This window comes from Gastrolobium bilobum, unplaced genomic scaffold (assembly GCF_033153095.1).
Source record: "Gastrolobium bilobum isolate Gb01-03AN ecotype WA unplaced genomic scaffold, APGP_CSIRO_Gbil_v1 utg37107, whole genome shotgun sequence".
Lineage (NCBI taxonomy): Eukaryota > Viridiplantae > Streptophyta > Magnoliopsida > Fabales > Fabaceae > Gastrolobium > Gastrolobium bilobum.
In genome coordinates, this window is record NW_026896058.1 from 18,974 (window position 1) to 42,329 (window position 23,356).

At 34.3% G+C, this 23,356-nt stretch overlaps 3 protein-coding genes and 1 non-coding gene across 4 annotated transcripts; 1 reads left to right on the forward strand and 3 right to left on the reverse strand.

Moving 5' to 3' along the window:
• Window positions 1–4,862: 4,862 nt before the first annotated feature.
• On the reverse strand, window positions 4,863–4,998 carry LOC133297531 (small nucleolar RNA snoR137). The gene has a single exon (XR_009749651.1). It is a non-coding gene; the product is annotated as a small nucleolar RNA snoR137 (small nucleolar RNA).
• Window positions 4,999–6,897: 1,899 nt separating this feature from the next.
• On the reverse strand, window positions 6,898–7,791 carry LOC133297516 (thiol-disulfide oxidoreductase LTO1-like). The gene is made up of 3 exons (XM_061496681.1): window positions 7,479–7,791; window positions 7,100–7,360; window positions 6,898–7,010 (listed from the first exon to the last, which is right to left on the reverse strand). Exons 1-3 carry the CDS (start codon window positions 7,789–7,791, stop codon window positions 6,898–6,900), a joined length of 687 nt encoding a protein of 228 aa, XP_061352665.1.
• A 2,273-nt stretch (window positions 7,792–10,064) lies between these two features.
• On the forward strand, window positions 10,065–10,696 carry LOC133297517 (uncharacterized). Its single transcript, XM_061496683.1, has 3 exons — window positions 10,065–10,078; window positions 10,154–10,406; window positions 10,484–10,696. The coding sequence occupies exons 1-3, from the start codon at window positions 10,065–10,067 to the stop codon at window positions 10,694–10,696; spliced, it is 480 nt and encodes a 159-aa protein (XP_061352667.1).
• A 369-nt stretch (window positions 10,697–11,065) lies between these two features.
• LOC133297515 (probable inactive histone-lysine N-methyltransferase SUVR2) lies at window positions 11,066–18,680 on the reverse strand. The gene is made up of 10 exons (XM_061496680.1): window positions 18,594–18,680; window positions 17,392–17,644; window positions 17,265–17,300; window positions 16,637–17,141; window positions 14,346–15,559; window positions 13,948–14,210; window positions 12,627–12,693; window positions 12,458–12,508; window positions 11,996–12,092; window positions 11,066–11,414 (listed from the first exon to the last, which is right to left on the reverse strand). Exons 2-10 carry the CDS (start codon window positions 17,572–17,574, stop codon window positions 11,383–11,385), a joined length of 2,448 nt encoding a protein of 815 aa, XP_061352664.1. The 5' UTR covers window positions 17,575–17,644; window positions 18,594–18,680; the 3' UTR covers window positions 11,066–11,382.
• Between the last annotated feature and the right edge of the window lie 4,676 nt (window positions 18,681–23,356).

Genomic DNA, 23,356 nt, shown 5'->3' on the forward strand with positions numbered 1-23,356 from the left:
GGTACTACATAATAACATGAGGTTTTAATTTTATCCTTTTATTTTTTTTTAAAAAAACCATCTAATTTTTTTTTCATTCTAAATTAATGTTCTAATTTATTAAACTATTACATTTTCTTGATGCCATTTTTTTAATACCATATATTAACATGTTGTCTTACATCACACCAGTTACGTTTTGTCACTTAAAGGATGATATTAATAGAAATAACATGTAGGAAGATATAATTACTTTTTCTAAATAAAATTTTGTTAATAACTTACATGACTAATTTACAAAGCAATTCAATTATGTGACAAATTTAAAAACTAAAAAGAAAAGTTAGATGATGAAAATGTGTTTATTTTAAAATTTTATAATATAACATTTTAATCAAATTCAAAAGCACAAAATTCACATGTTTAATGACAAATTTGAATTTGCTGTTAAAGTGACAGCTGATTAGGTTCCAAGGGAAGGTGCAAAATTGCATAATATGATACTTTTGAGATAAGATGCATGGTCCAGCCAAGGCCATCCTCTTGTCAACAAAATAACACAAGAAGAAACTTGTAGTAATTAATATTGTTTATAGGAAAATGATTCATTTACAAATATTTTTTACAAATTTTTACAAATTACATTATATACTCTCGAAAGTATATAATGTAATATAATGTATTTCTGAAATATATAATATAATTTATAAGACTTTTTATACAACAAACATTTCCTTAATCCTATAAAGCATATCATAAATATTGCGAGATGTATACATTTTATGAGACAAGCTACTAGTCTACTCCAAGCTATAACCATATGCTATGAAATTATCAAGAGTAATTTGAATACCGTCTCTTTTAATGTTGCTAGAAGAGAGAGTGAAAATGACGCAAACCATTAATTGCAATCTGAAAAAGCCTGACGCAGTCTTGAAAGTAGTGCTCATAAAACTGCGTTTACATGATGTAGTCTTTTTTTGGAAATATTCCATCGGTTCATTGCTTCGCGATTAGTCCGATTCGAGGCGGATCCAGAATTAAGACTTTAAACTCCTCCCAAAAGTGGTTTCGTTTATTTACATTAAAAGTATAAATTTCGTCCAGATTCGTACTTGAACGGTATCGTATACGGAGGATTGTCTTGAACAATTATGATATATTAAAATCATATGGAACATTAATATTATTGTTCAAAAGTTACTCCAACAATTCAGTAGTCGCATGGTATTCGTTTGTTATTACGGAAATCTACTACCAATTAAAATTTTCAGATCCATAACGTGATTGCTTCGGGATATAGTTATTTCAAAGCATCTGCCTCTTCCTCGGCCACCCAGGACACGGATGTCAACTATCATATCGCCATTAGGAGAATGCCAGCTATATACAGGAAACAAATGCTGCTCAGCCATGTTCGCTAAAAAGAATAATGATTATTTTCAACTAATTGGAAGGGGAAGGGTGAAAAGTTGAATTGTGTAAGATTGAAGAACTGATGGAAGCAAAAAGATTATAGATGCGAGGAGGTGAAAATCTTTAGGGTGTCTTTGGCAGGTACAAGAGAAATTTTTTGGTGACCGGTAATCGTGATTAATGAGAATACAGTAGAAATTGAGTTTACTTGGAATCTTACGAAAGAGATGTTTGGTTCGCCGAAATATTGGGTAAAAATTACTGATTCCATAGTTAGTTTAGAACGAAATATGACTTGGAATATGAGGTTATTTTACAAAAATAATCCCAAACTATTTTTACTTTTGTAACTGATAAATTGGGTCTAGATTTTTATGTGTATTGGGGTATTTTTATCTCAAAATTTATTGTTGTGTTTTCCCTTTACTTGGTATTCTGATTGGTATTCCGAATTAACATATTATTTTTGGTAATCTGAGTAGTGACTTTTCTTTATAAATCAAATTACCGGTAATCTTTGGATATTCAAGAATCGTAATTTATTCCTTCTACCAAACGTAGTAATTACATTTACCAAAGAAGGATTACCGGTAATACTCTTCAAAAACTTGAAACAAACACCCCTTATGGGAGAAAAGGTTTAAATAAAAAGTTTTGACTTTTGAGTTTTTCTATATTATTATTTTCGATATAAAAGCAGAGGGAGACCAGTACTTCTTCCTACAATCGAAATGGCGAAGCTCGTTTGGTCGCGGATTCTTAAAAACGGATGAATCAAAGTGAAGAGTGTGAGCGAATTGCTTGGTGGCTGTTTTGTAATCTGAAACTGAAAGGAGCATGTTTTAATATAAAGACAAGCATGGATTATGGCTATGGACTGGGTTCTATTTGTGGGCTTAATATAAAGACAAGTGGCATGTTTTAATGGGAAAAGTTTTTATCGTTTCAAAGGAGGTAAAGTATGTAAAGTTGTGTTATTTTAATTAAGGGAAATAAATAAATAAAAGAGGAGAGATAATAGACAAAAAAATATATAAATGACACAAATTGTGTGACAAACATTTTTCCCTGTTTTAATATGATGTTCACAAAGTACTGTTTAATATATAATCAGTAAATGAACTCTCTATTTCTCTGTCTGTTTATAATGTTACTAAAATACCATGTTTTGTCAAATTTTTTATCCAAATGCCACGCAAATAATATTTTTTACCAGACTGCCACGTGTCATAATTCGCTACCACTAGTAGCGAATTTCGTGGCTAATAATTTCGTGACACGTGATCATATTACAGACCAAATTCGCTATCAGTGGTAGTGAATTATGACACGTCAGCTTTTTCCTGCGAAAGTGTGCCACGTGTCAAAAATTCATTCGCGAACATAATATGCTACATAGGGTAGCGAAATACTACCTGCTTGACACTTGTCATTTTTGTTGACTGTGCATTCTGATGTTGCATAATTCGTTACATTATGTAGCGAATTATTTGCAAGCATATTTCGCTACACAGTGTAGCAAATTATCCCACGTGGCATTCTGAAAAATTTACTGTTGGCGTAGTAGTCTGGTAATTTTTTTGGTCAGGCGTCGCAAAATGGTCACTGTTCCGTTACTTGTGAAAGAATCAGTATCAATTTTTTTTTTTTTTACTGAAAGTATTTTTTATTTAAAAATTTTTTGAGAACCGGGGACAAAAGTCATTTACTTTACTTGCAAAGTAAAAAAAGAAGGAAATATTGTAATATTTCCATAAATACAATACATGAAATTGAAAGAGAAGAATTTTATTTTGGTTGGTGATAGATCAATTTTCAATTTAGTACTAAACACTCTTTAAGTCATTTTGACCGGACTAATAATGAAAGCCTTTAATAGTTTTGTATAATGTCATAATTTCAAATTTTATTGTCATCATATAACTAATTCTGCACAAATATAATAATACATCGTTTAGACATTTCTATGTTGTATTAAAATAACGAATTTTTCTTCTACTATCGCATGAGTATAGATTGCGGGCAATTTTTTTCTTTTAGAAAGAATCTAATTAAGAAATATTCATGATAACCATTGGCATAAATAAAAAGATTTTATTAATCTCATGTTAAAGGAGATAGTTATCTCATGTCATAGAGACAAACTAGTGGACTTCACTACCGAAAAAATAAAAGAAAAGAAAAGAAAAATGTGACACAATTATCGAAGGGTGTGTAAGAGAGAAAACTTATATCATGTGACATAAAAATAGTTTTTCCCTAAATAAAATTAATAAAATTATATGTGAACGAGCAATATAATACTTAAGATTGGCCAAACTTTCTAAGGATGCTTCTACTATTGGTTGCCCCTCATATATAAAGGTACACACGCCAATCCTATGTAACCAAATCAGAATTTACTAGCTTGTTCTTCGAAAAGTAGAATCACACTGCGTATAAAATAAAGTCTCGAATGGAATTCCTAGTAAGATTTTAGGTACACATCATATCATGCTGACATGCCTACACATCAAAAGGTTAAAAGGAAAAATTTAAAATAATTTAGCACAAAAGATGTACGTGTCTTGCCAAGGCAAAACCCAAACTAAAGAAAATAATCCTAATAGTTATTTACAAATTAAATCTTAACTTTAAGATTTAGAATTGAAACCTTTTTTAAAATGGTAGCTGAATGCAGAGAAAGAACATTTATGTGGATATTTATTACTGAAGGTGAAGGGAGGGAGGGGCAGGGGCACCTAATATGGGTTCTTCGTACACAGATACATAATGGATCTGAAAAAAGCTATTAGCATTTGTAACCAAAGGTACGAGACAAATATCATGCGACTACTGATTTCAAATGGAGGAATAAAGAGGACTTTGCTTGAAATCATTAGCTTCTTTGCCAGTCAAGCAATGTCCTCCTTATTCCTCCATCTCAAATCAGCAGCACATGGTATTTGTCTTGTAACTTGGGGTTACGGAGGCTAATAACTTCTTGCACATCCATTGAATTATCAAAAGATGATGCCTTTCATCTCCCCCCCCCTTGGGATTCACAATAACTCCAGCATTATCTGCATAAACCAACATCACAAGTCAAGTACTGTTGACTAAATAAATACATCAAAATTAAGAAGAAAAAAATTAGCACACAAGACACAGATCAAATGAAAACAACAAAGGTAAGTTAATCAACAATTGTCATAAACAAATCTCAAACAAAGAAGCTGTCTGAAGCCATCATAAAATTGGAAGGACAAATCCTAAACACTCCAAAGTCCAAACCAGAAAGGTCACTAAAAATAGTTTCGAACAATCAGTCATACAGAGATCAAATAAATCATATTGTTTGAGTGAGTTAAAAACTTAAAATGAAGCATTAACACATTCTAAGTGGTCAATCAATGAAGAATGTCCTCAGTACTTCCCAACCAGACAAAAAAAAAAAACAGAACAACCATAAGTGGAGGAGAAGGCATTTATATACCAGCAGACAGGTAACACAATGCAAAGAAATAAACATCATGCTGTTTAAAACTGGCAATTCCACAACTATATGCTTCCCACTGTGAATGACCAATCATTAATCTAGTCACCCAGCTTTATAGAAGCTAACATTTTTTTCAAAAAATAAAAAAATTCCTTTTGGGCACGTCGTATTATACTAATTCTCGTAAAATATAACAAAAATGAAAACATGGTACAGTAAAAAAAATGTAGATCAAGTGGTACCTTCGAAGTACATACAAACGCCGTCTTTTCTGAGAAAAGTCCTGAGATATATAATCTCACATTTTCAACTAATGTAGAGTTTATAAAGCCTTGAGCACTCTCACCCTTAGAGCTAGCTTTTGGGGTGGTGTATCTCAAGGTTCTTTATATTATATCAGAGTCTCGCCACCCCCACTTTCTCTTGTGGTGTTTCTTAGCACAGGTAGGCTGGGCCTCTTGTATTGTCCACTCTTCAAGCCCAATGGGCTCCCATGTGAGGGGGCGTGTTGAGATACGCCTCCCACTTTCTTTTATGGCGTTTCTTAGCACACGTAGGTTGTCCAGATATATATTCTCACATTGGTTGTACGTGCAACTAATGTGGCCTTTATAAGGTCTTGGGCACTCTCACCCTTAGGGGGCGTTTGGTTGCGAAGAAATTTTATGAATGATAGGGAAATGATATAGATAGGGAAATGATATAGATAGGAAAATAGTTGGAAAATGAGTTTGATAGGAAAATGTTAAAAAAAAGTTGTTTGGTTAGAATAAATTTTACTGGGCAAATTAAGTAATATTTATAAAGTCTATGTTTGGATGTAAGTAAAATATAGATGGGAAAGATGCATGAAATTACAAAAATAACCCTCATAAATTTTACTGTATCAGACATGTTGTAATATTTTTTGGAACTTATTGCCCATATACATGTTATTGTTTCTATGTTATAAGATAGGAAAAGTTACTCTCCATTTCCTGTATCAGTTTTGGCCGAATTACCACCACATATTGTAGTGTTCTTTATAAAGTAAAGCATTTGTGATTTGTGATTTGTGATCTGTAATAGTAAGCATTTGAAGATATCCTTCCATGAGACGATGAAATCATATGTAATTGGTCTCTTTTTAAAATATAAGCATGGTTCATCATCATAATTTCAATTTTTTTTGTGGCTTCCCTTTTAATTTGGAATCTATGTAGTAGGAGGGTCCAGATCAGTACAAAATTGACATCATAAAAAAGTAAATCGAGGCATAGTTACTAACGAAGGTGAACATAAAACATTATATGAAATAAGTTCTTATGAAGCAAATGAGTACATCATTAAAGTTGTTACATAAATCAATAACAGTGGCTGTTGCTTGTAAATATCCATCTACACACATAAATGCATTTGAGTAAAACGCTGTCAATGAACTTATACACCCTAAACCAAACAATGTCAGGCTCCTATTTTACATCTTGAGGTCATCCAAAGGGCATGTTGGAAGACAATAATTCTGAATATTCTTCACAGTGGTGTCAATCATGCCAGGCTGCTTCAAGTCACATTACCACACCACTTCGATCACAGGTCCTGCTCATGACCAAAATAAGGACTTCACCAGCTTGAGTAGCATCACAAAAAGTAATATGCCATGAAAGAAAGACAGACCATAGACCATGAAATTAATGAAAAGCATCAATTGAAGTGGTATAGAATATTTAAGATATATAATAATGGAAAGACTCAGAATGTTTGATACCTTAACATTCATTCTAAGTATAATTTCCTGGTGTTGGGGAGGAAGTTTTGCGATGTTCTCCAAGAGAATAGGTGCCAAATCTTCCTTTTCCTATTCCAAATTCACGGGGCATTAGATTGTCTCCACAAGTTCCATGATAAGCATTCCATAATGGAAAACAAATAATTTATAATTTGATAATTTAGATACAGTTGATTGAAAGAGATGAAAACGAATTTTTAAAAGAGTCCCAAATAAAGCTCTCTACTGATCAATTTTGTCTATCTGATAATGATATTCACCTTGAGGAAGCAGATTTAGAATTGCTATAGGAGGTGTTCAGAGTGAGAATTACTAAGCTAGCAATAAACAATTGCAGGCCAACTTGTTTATACGTCTCTTGCAATCCAAGTCCTATAACAGAAACTTCAAAAAGAAAACCAATCAGGCAACAACATGGAAAAGAAGTGTTAACACTAAGACAAAGGATGTAACAAAATGAACCTTCACTGTGACAAAGAATAAGGTGAAGGACAATAGAACCGAAAGTAGGCAATAGGAGCAAGATGACCCAGAGAATCTCGTGGTTAAAATGTACAAAAAATACGCACTAGCAGCTGCCATGGAGGTTGTGATTCCAAGCAATACAAGTTGAGCATTCGATTTGTTAATCCCAAAAGCTAAATTGTTTGTAGCCAATTGGAGACTAAGAGCAGCAACCAAGCCATACGCAGCCATCCCAATCATAGGAAGAGGAACACCTGCCAAATGCAAAAGAACGTTCATTCACACTATCTTTCAAACACTTTACCAGCAATGCAGTTCATCCACACAAAATTGAAATTCTGATAGAATCAAATGGCTATAAGGTTATGATACCGAAAACGACGGCGTAATCACTGTTGAGTATGTCGGAGCAGGCGGCGGTGCCGACGGGGCAAAAGGCTTCGGATTCGGTGAGCTTAAGGTAAGTGAGGTACGAGGTTTCGAGGAATCCGATTCCGGCGAGCCCTGCAATCAGCTTGTAAGCCCAACCGTCAGGAGGCATGGCGGTATCTGAATCCGAAGAAGAAGAGGAACATTTGAGAGGCAGTAATACAGGTTTCGGATAACCATGGAAGCGAGTCAGAGCTCCGAGACTGAAGAAACGAGAAGACGATAGTGACAGTGTGCTCAAGCTGAAGGTAGCCATCGAGAAGCTCTAATTGGATGGATGCTTTCTTCCGGTCGCCGTGTGGAAAGGTGCTCTTCAACCCACACAAAGAAGACAACGGCTGCAGACCACACAAGGAAGCAAAAATCCTATCATCTCTCCTGCCTTTTCAGAGGGTATAATGGGTGTGAAAAAATTCAGACAACAGTAGTTTATCCATCTTTTAACAAAAAACCACCTACAAAAAAGCTTTCTTAACAGTGCCAAAAGATGTCATTCCATGAGAAAATTGAAAAGCAATGCAAATTGGATGGATGGCCTTTTCTACTGAATCTATTCAACCAAACATTGGTTTTCTGAAATCCTTGTTTCATTTGCATAGGAAACTTGGCTAAAATTGTGAACCAAACAGCACCTTAGAGTTAGAGCTAGCTTTTGGGGTGGTGTATTCGTGTATCGTGAGGTTCTTTACAAAAAGGCTTGCGCTGTTGAACGATGACAGCTGGCAACACCTTCTTCCTCAGATCGGGGTTCCCCTTCTTCAGGGTGGCCATCACCATGTCGCCGACGTAAGCTGAAGCAAGATGGTTCAGCCGACCTTTGATTCCCTTCACCGAAATGATGTACAGATTCTTTCTCATCATCCTCATGGAAATGTGAGGATGAACTTATGTTAAGGATTTCTTCCTCATCATCCCCATCCAAAGCCTTCTTTTTCCAATGGAAATACCTCCTAGAGAAGGAGAAAGAAGAGTCATGAGGGGATTTGGCTGCCATTATAGTCTTTATCTTGAACAGAAAAAGAACATGGAAAAGAGAAACTTATCAAAAGGTGGTATTTTTTTGGGTTAAGAGTTACATGAGCAATAAAGAACAAAGGAGAGTAACGAAAGAAAGTTTAGCAAAGGGATTGATTAAGGTAGTCTGATTCTGTATTCTTCTCTCTCTCTCTTGCTCTGCTCTCTCTCTTTATTTTCGGCCTTATGGGTAGTGTGTTAAATGAGCTCGTGACCAGCTGCTAGATAGATGCTACAGTGTGGGGCTTCCTTTCCGTTTTTGTGCATTTTGTTGGAAATCGACAACACACAAATTTAAAACGGAAAAGAAAAGATAGAGAGCATAGACACAGCGATTTATACTGGTTCATCCAATTTAGGCTACGTCCAGCTTGTCTGTACTATATTCACCTCACCGCCACTCGTTACAACTTATAACTCTCTCGGTTTACAAGCCAAATATAAATAGGATTACAAAACCCTAACAACAGCTATTCATAGGCCCAAGCCCAAACTGCAAATTATAATAAAACAGAGGCCCACAACAGTATCTAGCCTCTAATTAGCCCATTATCAACCAATGTGAGACTCATCACACTTGAATATCCCAACAATCTCCCCCTTAAGTGTGAAACCCAACATTGATATGCTCCCCCTCAACCGAGTACGGGGTCCAAGTACTCAACTCGCCTCCTAGCCACAACCGAGTACGGGGTCCAAGTACTCAACCCGCCTCCTAGCCAATCACATGGCTAACTCGAGCACAACTCAGCTCTAATACCACTGTTAGGCGAGTCCAGGGGAAGCCCGTGGCGGGGGCCACAGCCACAACCGAGTACGGGGTCCAAGTACTCGACCCGCCTCCTAGCCAATCACATGGCTAGCTCGAGCACAACTCAACTCTAATACCACTGTCAGGCGAGTCCAGGGGAAGCCCGTGGCGGAGACCACAACCAATGAGCTAAGCTACTCCAAGTACACCGAGTGAGTTCGACACTACATCTCAACCCAAAACCTTAAGGCATTGGGTTCATGGGTCCTTCCACTTATATACTCTTTACTTAGCTCATTACCAACCAATGTGGGACTCATCACACTTGAATATCCCAACACCCCCGTCGGGGCGACTCCCTCGGACCCCCGCCCGCTCACCTGGGAGCGGGACCCCAGTTGCCTTTCTGCTGACCCTGACAACTAAGACCATCATCAGCATGCGAAGTATGAGCCATACCCAGCACATTTCCTTCCACCTTGCTTCAAAGCAAAACTTTTGTGTATTTTTTGTCAATCACCCAAAATGGGATCTCTGCATCATGCTTGTGCAGCACACTGAGTTGGGTAGGTGCCTTTCTTTTCTTTTTCTGCCATTTGTTCACGTGATCTGATTACACAATATCAGATTGGATTTGAAAATGAAGTGTGAATATGTAAATTTCTCTAACAATATTTGCTATTATATGATTGGATAATAATGCAAAAGTGTTTTTACATATACAAAGAATCAAAATTAAATCCTTGTTTTTGCAAATGTGAATAATGGGGTTTTATAGGTAAGGTTTAAAAATCGAAACTTGATTATTGTTATTACTTGTTTAGTTAAATTGTGTAATTTTTTGCAATTTCAGGTGTGGGTTTGCACAGAGCCAAGAAGCATATGATAGAGCGGCAAATGACTTATTTTGTACACTAGACAAGTTGGAGGATCACTTGGCCAATTCCCGCTACTTGTGTGGAGACACACTACTCACCCTTGTAGATATATGCCTATTTACTACATTGATTCGGTTTGATCTTGCCTATAATGTTCTTTTTAAATGTACCAAGAAGAAGTTATACGAGTATGTCAATCTACATGCCTACATGCGTGACATTTATCAGGTACATGAACGAAAAAGTTTACAATTTATGCATCAATTCTGTTGTTAATTGTAATTTCATGCTGAATACTAACTAAGCTGCGTGGGTGTTCATGGCATGATGGAAAGATTCCCAAGGTCGCAGCTACATGCAATTTCACAGAAATTATGGATGGTTACTATAAAATCCTGTTTCCTCTCAATCCAGGGAGCATTAGACCAATCATGCCTTCAACTTCTGAGCATGAAATCCTTTGCACGCCTCATGGCAGGGAATCCCTATCATCGTCTACGCCAGCATTTGTTAAATAGTGACCCACCTACCAACTCAAGGTTAAAGGTTGACCCTAAAGCACAAAGTATGATCTATTAGCCGTTGGTTCTGTATGTAATAGTATAATAATACGTAGCACGCATTTTATTTTATTTTTGGGTAATGAAGTGTATAGCATACTTTTACTTAATGTCATCACCTACTGTTTATGTTGCCTTAGCTTATTTTTATCCATTTTCTCAACTTGCTAGCGCCAAAAATTGTTACTGTAGTTGTAATTCAACCAATCTCTCATATCTAGTTCCTCCCGGGTCAAGGAAACACCAAAAATACCAATTTGTCTCTCATACAATCGTAATATGATACTCACCAAGGAAAAATAAAACATAACCTTGCATATATCACAAAATAAAATTCCAAAAACAACTGTAGGTTCCCATTCAAAAGGTTCCAAAGCCCTACGGATGCTGTAGTTGAACGTTTAAATATTAAGCTTTAAAACTGCGTCACGATATTGTTTTTAGTGAACAACTATTTTGGTAGCTGTAAACTCACACAAGTAACTATTCAGAAAGCTGTACAAAGTAACTTAGTTCCCAGCCACCAACTAAATAACAAACCCCAAAAAAGGAAAAAGCACCCCTACAGTAGGCTGCGACTCACTAACAACTCATCAACCATGGCATGGTTGGAGCAACAAAACTGGTTTTATGGAGAATGGCTATCATCCAGCAATTGACACAGATCTGATGAATCCTGCACAATGAAAGAGTAAAAATCAATTACTAAAATTAAAAATCAAAATAACGGTAAAAAATATAGATATAGATATACACATCAAATATAAAATAAAGATGAATAGATGCAGTCATTGAAAGAGTTTAACTAGAATCACTAGATAGTTTTCCACCATTAACTTGTATCCAAGGGATTCATCAACTTCACTAACATGTCTTACACCATAACTAGTTGATGACCTTTCGGAAATTAGTTTTTGCAAAAAAACCCAAAGGTGCTTTTGGTATTAGATGACACCACCAATCAGATATAGATGTGCTGAAGGAAGAATAGCATATATCAAATAGAACCCCGGATAAATACAGAATTGCATGAAGTATATTTCATAATTATCATTGTATCTGAGACTTGAAATACACAATGCAAAACAAATATTGAAAAAAAGTAGAAAAGGCTATACGAAGTATATTTCATAATTATCATTGTCAATTCGCATACGAATTGACAATATCCAGAGAAAAGGTAAAGGACCACATTTTTTATGAAGAAAAGAGAAAAGAAATTTTGCACATTTCCCATCAGTGGCAGATTGAACTTACTATTTGGTCGCTTCATATGCCTGCAGAATTTACTGCCACATCTGCACTGGAATAGCTTGGCAGGATGATCATGGTCATCAAAGTCAATGCCATAATCCTGCAGAAACACCATGAACATAAGTTTTTTCTAGAGAAAAAATCGATTCCTAGATTAATCAAATGATTTGATGAAAGTGAATTACACGAAATGAGCAGACACTGCTCATCATAATTCATAACCATACTACATGATCTGCCAACTAATCAATGCACATAGCATTTGTCAATTCAATAGCCCTAAACAACTAGAAAATCATTTCAACCATGAATATAAATCGAATTATCTCAACCTTGTTAGTTGTTGCTAATTAGTTCCCTACTTGAAAAAAAAGAGCAATTAATAAGCACCACAAAGAATTGAAGATGTTCCTCTAATATAGGATCATTCACCAAACACCATATTAAATAACCAAACTTACTCACCCAAGTGAGCTCCTCCTGGGCTGCTATTTTTCTGGTAGTGAAAAAGGCAAACTGCACATAATGAAACATTAAAAACATCAGTAAGCAAAATGTTCTACAGAGTCCGTCATGCCAACAAAAGGAAAAGAAAAACTACAGATGGAACTTCAAGGCATTGCTAACTTCTCACATGATAGTAGTAATGATCTGGGCCCTCAACTTCGACTGGGATCTCAACCAAGTTTGCATCAAGACATCTGTAAAAGTGAAATAGAATTTGATAGGTTCTGAATTAACAAAAGAAAAATAGAAGGGGACCACTAGGAGCAAGCTCCAAGCACAGTATTATTAACTGAAAAATAGAAACAGTATAAAAGTAGGACAGTAAATATAAGAATATCAGAGAAGCAAAAAGCAGTCTTTGCCTATGGCTTCAGTCACCCCCGATTACTGAGATCATCCAATTCCCATCACACCCTTCTCCATTCCCTTCATATTCACATTAACTTCCATGATCCAAGCATCCTCTACACCAATTCCCTGCTTCCACCTGTCCATTCACTTAAGTCTCCTTTTTTTCTTGCACACCAACCTTGTCCACTACATTTCCCAGCTCATTCCCTAACCTACCCTTATTCCCCCTCTCCTTTGTTTGGTATTCGTGAAGTGGTGGAGGCCCGTCAGAATTACCAATTTCCAAAAAATGCATCAAATATCTGTCTAGCAACTTTTTTCGAACAGAAGTTAACAAGACACAGTCAAAGTATCGAACCATCTGTGGCATGCAGATGGAAAGAATCTCAGTCTACTCATATTCAGTTATTAATTTCTTTATCCGTATTCATTAAAATTGGACCACTTCTACCCTAATTCTGTTTCAGATTTTGTATTACATATTTTTGTCTACACAGAATTAAATATTTCTGGTTCATATCAATTACATGGATAAAGTTTCCTGTCCTCTTATCAGAAGTGCATGTGTTAGAAACAAAGAGAACTACTTCCACTGTAAACTCAAGTTATTTATCTAGTTCATATAAAATTATAAATACATATAAAATTTGATGACATTTTCCCTGAAATGATTTTTTCTTTTTTTCTTTTTTTGCTTCACATAGTTTGTAAGTTGAAATTTTCCTGCCTGGTTTTGTATTCTTATGTTGGGAATTTCTTTATTCATTGAAGCACCAAATTTCAAAAGTGAATATAAATATCTTTGGTCATATAAATATATATCAAACAACTATATAAATGAATATTTTGTCTTTAGTTTTTCCAAAAATAAAAAGCGCAACCAAGCAATGCATTCCTATTTAAAAATAATAGTAAAAATTTGTATTGGATTAATTGCAAAGTGAAAGTTATTTGTTTGAAACGTGGCAACCAAAGCTAAAGCTGTAAGGTTTAAACATTTTGCTGCCCATGATTCACTCAGTAAATTGCTTGCTTGCTTCCCTTATACTTGAATCTTAGGGTGCCAAATTTGAAACAATGCATCAGAAATTTAATACCTGTGATTGATAAACCTAGCAGCGTTGCCAAAGGATGCTGCATCCAAGCACAGAGCTTCTTCATCTTTAACAAATCCTGAATCCCAATCGGCATCCAGTAGAATTGGGTATGTAAATTTCCCATTTTCGGTGTATTTCATGTTCCTCTCATGCAACTCTTTAATGGTTAATATTTCTCCAACAAACTCACAAACAAATGCACCTTTTGGCAGGTCCTCCAAGGTACGAAGACCCCATCCTTTTCCTTCTGAAGTAAAAAATACCTAAGTTCCAAATAACTATTAGAGAAAACATTTGAAGAATGTCGTATCAAGAAACACCTTAAGTATATAAATCAAGCATCAAAACTGAGGAAAATGTATTTGTTTACTAGTGGCAAAGATCACTTAAACACCCACCTCCAAGTTGCAAGTTATTCCTCGCTGGATAACCCTATTGCCACATTGTTTACCACAGCCACATTTGCTCCAACATTCTTTAATAAACTTCCTCTTTAAGTGTCCTTTACATGGTTCTATGCAACCATCATTCTTAGATCTTTCAAGCGGACAATCTTTGCAATAGAAGTAATGTTGTTGAGGGTTGCAGCTGATGGCAATGCATTCTTCCAGGAACTCTTCTTTCAGTAGGCCTTGAGCAGTGTATGCAAATTCACCCCCAGTTTTATTTGCACAAGCACAGGGTGTAGACAACAAGACACAATTGCCCATACAAGTTGAACAACAGTCCCCACCCCCAATACGAGACAGAGAAATGTTAACATAAGCATCTTGGAATACAAGGTTTTGGGGTATGTAGTTAAAAGATGGGGGGAAATCATTAGTTGTTTCATTCACCCATGAAATTTGAACACTTTCTTCTCCTTTTGTAAGGTCATGAACATCATGAAAAGACCTTATATCATCGGCTGTAAGCTGATGCTGTGGAACAACCACTAAACTAAGTGAATTTGGACACATAGGATCCTCCAGCTCCTTTCTGACATCACTTTGAGAAATATCATTTGTTCCATCCACCTTGGAAACCAGTACAGAAACATCTAGACAGCTCAGGTGGGCTGGAGAAAAAGGACTTCTGGGTGGAAACAAGGCAGCAGAAGAATTAACATTAGTTGATCCATTTGAAGTGGGAAGAAATATGTCCAAATCTTTATTTCCTTCAACACTCAGAGTGTCATGTGCCTCTGATTCCTTCAACACATCAGCACTTGATCTTATCACAGAGCCATCTTGCGAATCATCATTTGAACCAGTTCTGAATTCCAACAGGCAGTCACATACATCTCTCAACAGTTTCAGAACAGAAAAATTTGGGTCAGTGATTTTATATGATCGCGAACATTTAGCCTCCATCATTTCTAGAAGTTGATCTCGATTAGGCATTTGAAAATCTGGTCCCAAAAGAGCTGAGCTGCAGCTCAGAGAAATTTTTACCTCTCCCAGAGTTGACGAGGCTATCTCTACATTTGAAGTCACTTTTTCATTTGAGGAAGGAGGAATATTTTCATCTCTATGTCCTTCATCTCTACTTTGTGATGATGCCACAGTGACATGGCCACCTTGCTTTCCAGCTGCACCATTCTTCATTGATGAGACCCTTACACTTGATGATTCTTCAAAAAAAAATTAAAAAAAAAAATCATTAATCAATCTATTTATGAAAATGAAAGTTTGTTGGCAACACAATAACTAAAAGAAAAATAGCAACACAATAATTAAAAGAAAAATAAAAGACACAAAAGTGACATTTTCTTTGGTTTTAGACAATGATAAGACCAATTCAGATGTCAGAACTCTGGCTCATTTTAGATATACAAAATTTCAGTACTTCTGTAGTACTGAACACTCCCTGCATCACCCACTACAATTAGAAAAATATAACTCACCTAACTGTATTTAGTCCACTGACAGCGTTGATGTTAATATCACACAAGTCCCACTTATTTCTAATTTTATTAAAGGAGCACGTACCACGCAAGTCCTGAAAATTTACTCTACATATACAAGCAATGACCAACATAGAGCATCTTGTGACAAACTTTCTGGAAACACAAAAATCAGTATAGACTTGTATATTGCATATGCCAATTAGAGCATATGGTGAGGCCACAGTGCCTCACTTCTACCAGTTGACAACTAACGTGATCCAATTATGCAAACACCATAAGAAAGATGCTGGCATTTTAAGAGGCAAAAAGAAACAATACTCAGGTTCAGTTTAACTAAAAAAAATTTACAGCCAAAGCAAAATTTATACATTGACTTCTTACTTCTTTTCAGGCACTGTGGCATTAAAGACTTTTCCTGTATTTTCGTAAAAAAATATTTCCATCCAATCCACAATACTACCAAGCAAAAACGGTAATTACTATTGAATTCATCAAAAGTTGACCATGCTTGGACTGTAATTTGGACACCCCAAACCTCAAGGTTTGGGGTTTGCAAACTGAGTTTCATCCACAAATAACATGTTTGGCAAAACCAGGGCTGGATTGTGTTTGAACACGTCTTTGGGTATCAATCAATGGTTTGAAAGGAAGTAAAAAAAAAGTTTCTTTTCTGATGGGTAAAACCATGGTTTACAAACTATAATCCAAACAAGCCAGTTACAACTAAGATATCATGCCACTAAAAACGAAAGGTAGACAAAAAGCATGAAACTTGTCATCGAGGAATAGTCTATTGAATACCAGGAGGAATCACTGCAATGGGACGGGGAACCTCATAATCAAGCAATTCATCAACAGGCTCATCCTTGGGTATGATCAGCGTATGAATACCAGGCATTCTGTTGTTTGGCAACAGAAACTTTCCAGTTTCAACTGTTGGTTCTTTAGATGGTCCTGATGGGGATGCTCTTTCAGACATAAATCTTCTTTTGCTGCGGGTAACTTGTGATGATGCAGGTTGCTTTCCCCTGTCAACAATACCATCTCGTGTTGGAATTGGGAGTGCTTCAATCCTCGCATTTCCATCGGATGAGAATATTTTCTTTTGAGACTGCTGTCTAGAACGACTCTCGGATAATGTGTTGTCTTCTAATTTTGGCTTTTTTAATGGAGGGGTATCTGAGCTGGGGGCACTATTAGTCAGAGGATGCAAAGGCTGACTCTCTTGACCTCTTAAACGCAACCTTTTCAAAGGTCGGGCTTCTTCAACATGCATCTGTTCTTCGTCGACCTCCATCTCTTCTTCCTGGTTGTTTGGAAAGGCAGAAGTCATTTCAGCAGCTATAGACATTGAAAAAAAGAAAAAGAAAGAAAGAAAGAAAGGCTGATTAACTCAGCCAACAAAGAATTATGAGTGAGTGTTATGTACATCAACTTTCTTGGTTTTCTTTTTCTGTTCTGGCACCTGTTAAATTATATCAGATAATCAAGTAAGTATTCAGAAGAGACACTCTGGGGAAAAAGGAAAAAGATATAGAATAAAGTGGGAAATACACCTCATTTTCATCGTCCTCAAATATAGCATCTGCCAGAGCTCTATAGTTTTCTTCCTCAATAAGTTCCCAATTCTTATCATACAACTTCAGGAGTTTCTTTAATACTGGTTTCACTTTCGATTCACCAATCCCAATAACTGACATTGCACGGTAGGCCGCTACCACTCTTGCATTGGGTGCCATTTCTAATCAGCCAAAAGTTACTTTCACTACAGGCTCCCAAGTGTAAAACGCCCCTAACTTTCAAAGATTTCTGCAATGGGAAATACAATATATGATTTATGAGCAATTAAGCTACAAAACCTAAACATTCTTCTGGTAGTAACTTAGCAAGCAGCAGCAGGGGAGAACACAGAAATATCAGTCACCCAAATTTTCAATAACTGGAAGAAAAAAAAAACAAAAAAAAAAAACTAAGCATATAAACCAAATTCAGACAGACAACAATTAACAAAAGAAATTAAATGACAAAAAAAAAAAGGTTCCTATTTTGACATATAGATATAATATCTTATTCCATCATCCTTTGTAAGAAAACTTTTTTGTAAGTAGTAGAATATAACCCTTCCTAGGTTTTTTTGTTTACAATAAACTATCCAAAGGCATCAATGAGTCAAAACTTCTCCATCATCATACTCTTTCTAGACTTAAAATTCAAAGCGAAAAACAAACAACATTAGATACATAAATGTATAGCTGAATAGTTAGGGTAACAACTGCTCATATCATTTGGCGCATTTAGAAAGAGCTAAGACAATGGAACAACAGGTGCTTCTGGCTCCTCAAGCAATACGCGTTGAGTAAAAAGACAAAGCTTAGAAATTTAAGAGCTGTAACTATACAAGACACACACTCGTTTCCCTAAGTGAAGTGAGTGAATGAACCCACAATTACACACAGAAATTTCTTAAAGTTAAGCTTTGAAAAATGATCACAGAACATGAATTTTTTACATGCGCTAGCAAGGAAAGCGAAAACCTCAAGAAGAACATGCAATGGAAAATTTGCACACAACACAACATTGATCTTTCCCACCCAAAACCTGGAATTGACCCCAAACCACATTGAAAAAAAAAAAAAAAAAAAGCACACACACAGACAGAGACAGAGACAGACAACATATTTCACAGTAAAAAACGAAAAAAAAAAAAAAAAAAAAAAAAAAAAAACCTTGGACCTTGGAAAAAGCATAGGAAGAATACCTCAGAGAGAGAAAACAATGTACTGAGGAAGCGTCACCAGCAAAACGAGGTTTCAGAAGACCAACAGTGGAGAGAAATAACAAAAATCAGAAAAACATTGTGGTGAATAAAATAAGGGAAAAGCATATATCCTTTTAAAGGATATAATTATATCCTTCTAAATCTTAACCGTTGATTTTCAACGGTTATAATTTATTAGGCCAAATTTAATGGGCTAAATTTATTATTAATTAATTAATAATTTTAATCCAAATCCAATAAATTATAACCGTTAATGAACAAAAATTAATGATTAAGATCTAAAAGGATATAAACTTATATCCTTTTAAAAAAGATAGATATTATTTTCATAAAATAAAAGAACACAAAAATTAAAAATTAAAAAAGAAAAAGTTAAGAGTATATATAGGAGAAGAAAAGTTTCTACATTTCTGAATGCTGCTGACGAAGTATTTGGGGAAAATAGGGCACAATAGTTAAACTCTATAGCTTTCATCTTCCCTTTGTTTTTATTATTGTTTGAACATCTCTTCCTCCTTTTGCGTCCATTATTTATTTATTTATTTATTTTTATTTTTTTGATATCATCCATTATTTATTTTCTGTCAAAAGTATCAATCACTTCTACAACCAACATTTTTGAATTTTGATCTTATTGCTTTAATTTGCAAGATAGTGCAGTTTTAAAATAAATTATATTGATATAGATACATTATCTTGTTATTTAAAAATACATTTAAATTGATGAGTTTTATTATCTGTTATTAATTGTAACAAAATATTTTTAAATTATCAACATTAGGTCGAAATGGGTTAAAATAAAATGTGACCCAAATCTGACCTTAAAATATACTAAAGGATGTATTGGATTGAGATTTCAAAGGATTTTAATATATTATTTTTAGACAAAAAAATCTGTTAGTATTCGATTAGAATTTTAATAGATTGAAAGAAAGTCATGTAGTATTCGATTAGGATTAGGATTTTAAAGGATTATTTTAGAATCCGTCCAAATCCGTTGGTATTCATTCAGGATTTTAAACAATAGAATCACAATCTCGTGGTATTCAAAAATCCGACGATTTTAATGAATTTTCTATTGGTGTGGATTTCGTGAAACTTTTTAGTGAAAAATATAAATAGGATGCCTCTCTCACAATCTCATCTTAACCCCTAGAATTTTTTGAGATTCTTCTATTGTAGTGTTTTCTTCTTCCTTTGGCAAGTTGACTGCTCGAAATTGAGTTTCGCCATGGGAGCTTCATCAAAACTAAAATATTTTTGAGCGATTTTCATCACAAAACAACTTAGAAACAACAAATCAATGAGATTTTAATATAATCTATCTCAAAAATAACATATTTTTGAGTCATTTTTTAGAATTTTGGAAGTTTAAAAAGTGATTTTTCAAGTTATGGGTCGCGATTTTTCTTGGCACAAAAACGTGTGTTTTTTGTATTAAAAATAACATAAAACAGTGAAAAAATAACATGAGAACTAAAACCCTCAAACTAATTTTCGTTTTACATCAATAGGACAGGCCATATCTAATATTTTTTTACGTAGACTTAGCCTATTTAAGTCAAAGCCTAGCCTAACCCAACCCATTTACACCCCTAATTTGAGTGGAGATGCATCTCATGAAAAATCAAATAAGAGGTTAAATTAAAAATTCAAGTATCTGAAGAAAAAAAATTAAAGGGAATCAAGGGTCCCAAATATAATAATAATAATAATAATAGAATAAAGTTTCTAATGTTATTTTAAAAAAATTTATTTAATGTTCAACAAAATGAAATCGTTTTGGGATTAAAAAATTATAATAATAAATATTATTATAGAATAAATTAAAATTACAAATATAACATGATTTTGTTTTAAAACAGCGTCGTTTAAATAAATATTAGACAAAAATTTTAGCATTATATTTGCTCTTATTTTTATTAAATATATATCCATGCCTTGTGAAAAATAAGGCATAGATTTTTTTGGGGGGTATTCTTGTAATTAAAGTAGAAAAATGACAGCAAATCAAAAGCAATAAATGAAGGGCGTGATGAAGGAAAACACCTCAGTAATGAAGGTGTCAAAAAAATCTGTAAAGCCACTGACAGTAGAAATTTTCAAGAAAGCATTTCAAAATTCCAAGTGTTTTTTCTATCATTTATTACAATATGTTTAGAAATTTAAGTGCTATAACTATGAGACACACGAATCGTTCCGCACTGTAAAAGTTACCTGCGTTTTTAAATGCTTACTATTTTCTTGATTGTGGCAAATAAGGGCAAGTGTTAACTCTAATTACAGAGGTGATAATATGGGTTAAATCAAATTGATGGGTCAATTCGTCAAAATAAAGCGGGTTGGCTTGTCGGATCAGTTTTTATTTATTTATTTATTATTATGTAGTATTTTATTTATTTTTAAGTTTTTGTAATATACAATTTTTTTTATTTTAGTATTCCCTAAAAAAAAAGAAAATAAAATTTTTATTTATGACAAATATTATCTATATGGGGAGAGATCATTTGACTCCAGAGTAAGATTTAAAAGTCTTACTCTTCATCCCAGCCCTTGATTTCCGTTCATCCAACGGTTATCATTTAGTAATTTAATGCATTAATTAATTATTAATTTCAAATAAATGATAACCGTTGGATGAACGAAAATCAATGGCTGGGATGAGGAGTAAGACTTTTAAATCTTACTCTGGAGTCAAATGATCCCTCCCCTATCTATATATGAAGACAAAAATAAGTTCTTAAAGAATGTTTAATTGAATATTAATATACATTTAAACTTGACATTGAAAAAAATTAAAAAAAGTGTGAAAGAAAAATAATTAATATTATAAAATTAATAAAATATAATTTACTTTTAACTTTTAATTATTTTTAATTTTTTGGACGGATTGACATGTCAATTCACCACAAAACGAGATGGATTGAAATTTTCAACCCACATTCAAACAACGGGTCGAGACGGACCAACTCATTTTCAGTAGATTGACAGATGGGTCGGAGCTGGCGTACCGTTTTGCCACCCCTAACTCTAGTTTCCACCATCCCTTGCTCTTTTTATTATTTTGAGTTACCGCCGACTCCACTAGTGACTACAATTGATAAAGAGTAAGAGTCACTTAATTGCATTTGCTTTTATTGTTTCTTTATTAGTAATGTTTAATTTAATTATTTTCAATTTGAATTTTAATAAAAAATGTTACAATATGAGAGTGTATGGTATAAGAGCATTGCTTTCACAAATATTTTTTTTAGAGAAATATAAAATTATTAATATAACATCATTCAACCGCTTAAGTTTTTGGATTAAGTTAATTTTTTTATGTGATATCTGAGCTCGGTGTCACAAGTTCGATTCTCACCGTCTTTATTTAATTAATAATTAATTAAGTCTTATGGATTTTCTTAGTATAAGTAAGTGTGTCAGGTGGCACAATTCATGAATTCCCAAAGGCTCCATATGAAACTTGAAACAGGAAATAAAAAAAATACAAAAAATAATGTGTTCCCCAAGGGGGTCTCGCGGAGAACTTATTACAAAAATTGAAAAAACATATAAAAGCAGTTTTGTGAGGACCAGTCAGCGGAACTAAACACCCTCTACCGGAAAAATAACTTTGGGGGCATACCAAGCATGTAAAATGCATATGGTAACACCCCTCAAATGGTCAAATAACTTCTCAATTGTATCTCTTGTAAATGGAGTAGCTGTTTTTGTAGTACAAAAAAAAAAAAAAAAAAAGTAGTAGCAGTTTTGATGGCTCCGTAGAGGTGCTAAACGAGTCAGTGGGTTTATAGGGGCATTTGGCTCGGCTCGTGAAGACCTGAGCTTTTATGTCTAAAATTGATTGTTGGAACCAGGCTACGACTTGTTTAAAAGCTCGTTTAATAAAAAAGCTTTAGGCTCCAATTCAAAAGCTCAGCCTTAGAACCTCTCAGGCTGACATAATATATTAATTTTTATTTTTATTTTTATTTTATATTTTTTATACTACTTGTGATAGTCATCTCTCTCTCCTCAATCAATTTCATCCCATTTTATTAATTAAACAGACTTTTTGAATGATTTTGTTTTATATTATGCTGTTTGGATATACATTAAATTTATAAATATTTATGGAATTACTAATGTTGTTAACTATATATTTTGTTTGGATAAATTTTTGTTGCCTTATTTTGTTTTAAACAGGCTAAACCAGACTTTTATTTTTTGTAAATAAGACAGGTCATAGACTGAAATTCTATTCATAACAGATAACAAATTTGATCAGGCTGACACATTTAAACACAGGCTTAACCTTTTAAGACCAACATTCGGCTCGGCTCGTTAACACCCCTAGCTCCGGGTTTACTAATTAAGGAAAAGTTTTAAAATTTTAACATGATTTGCATTAAAATCATTTAATTATTTATAAAAAAAAAATATCACTTATATTGTTGTGGTTTTTTTTTAACCAAGTCCACTTTTGACACTGTTAAATACTGGGCTTATATATTTATTTCGCCCCTGCCAACAATAACAAAATATAGGAGATGTAAGTGATCAATAAAAGAGAAGTATTAGGAGATAAGTGATAAGATATCAAACCACAAGATAATTTTCAAACTTTTCCCTTGTAACAATATTTTTTTTTAAAAGGAAAAAGCTTGAAGTGTGGAACAATATGAAACGAAACAAGCTAATCTGGTATATGACACATGCAAATAAATGGTGTTCTGTTTAATGTCCACTGTATTTTGTTA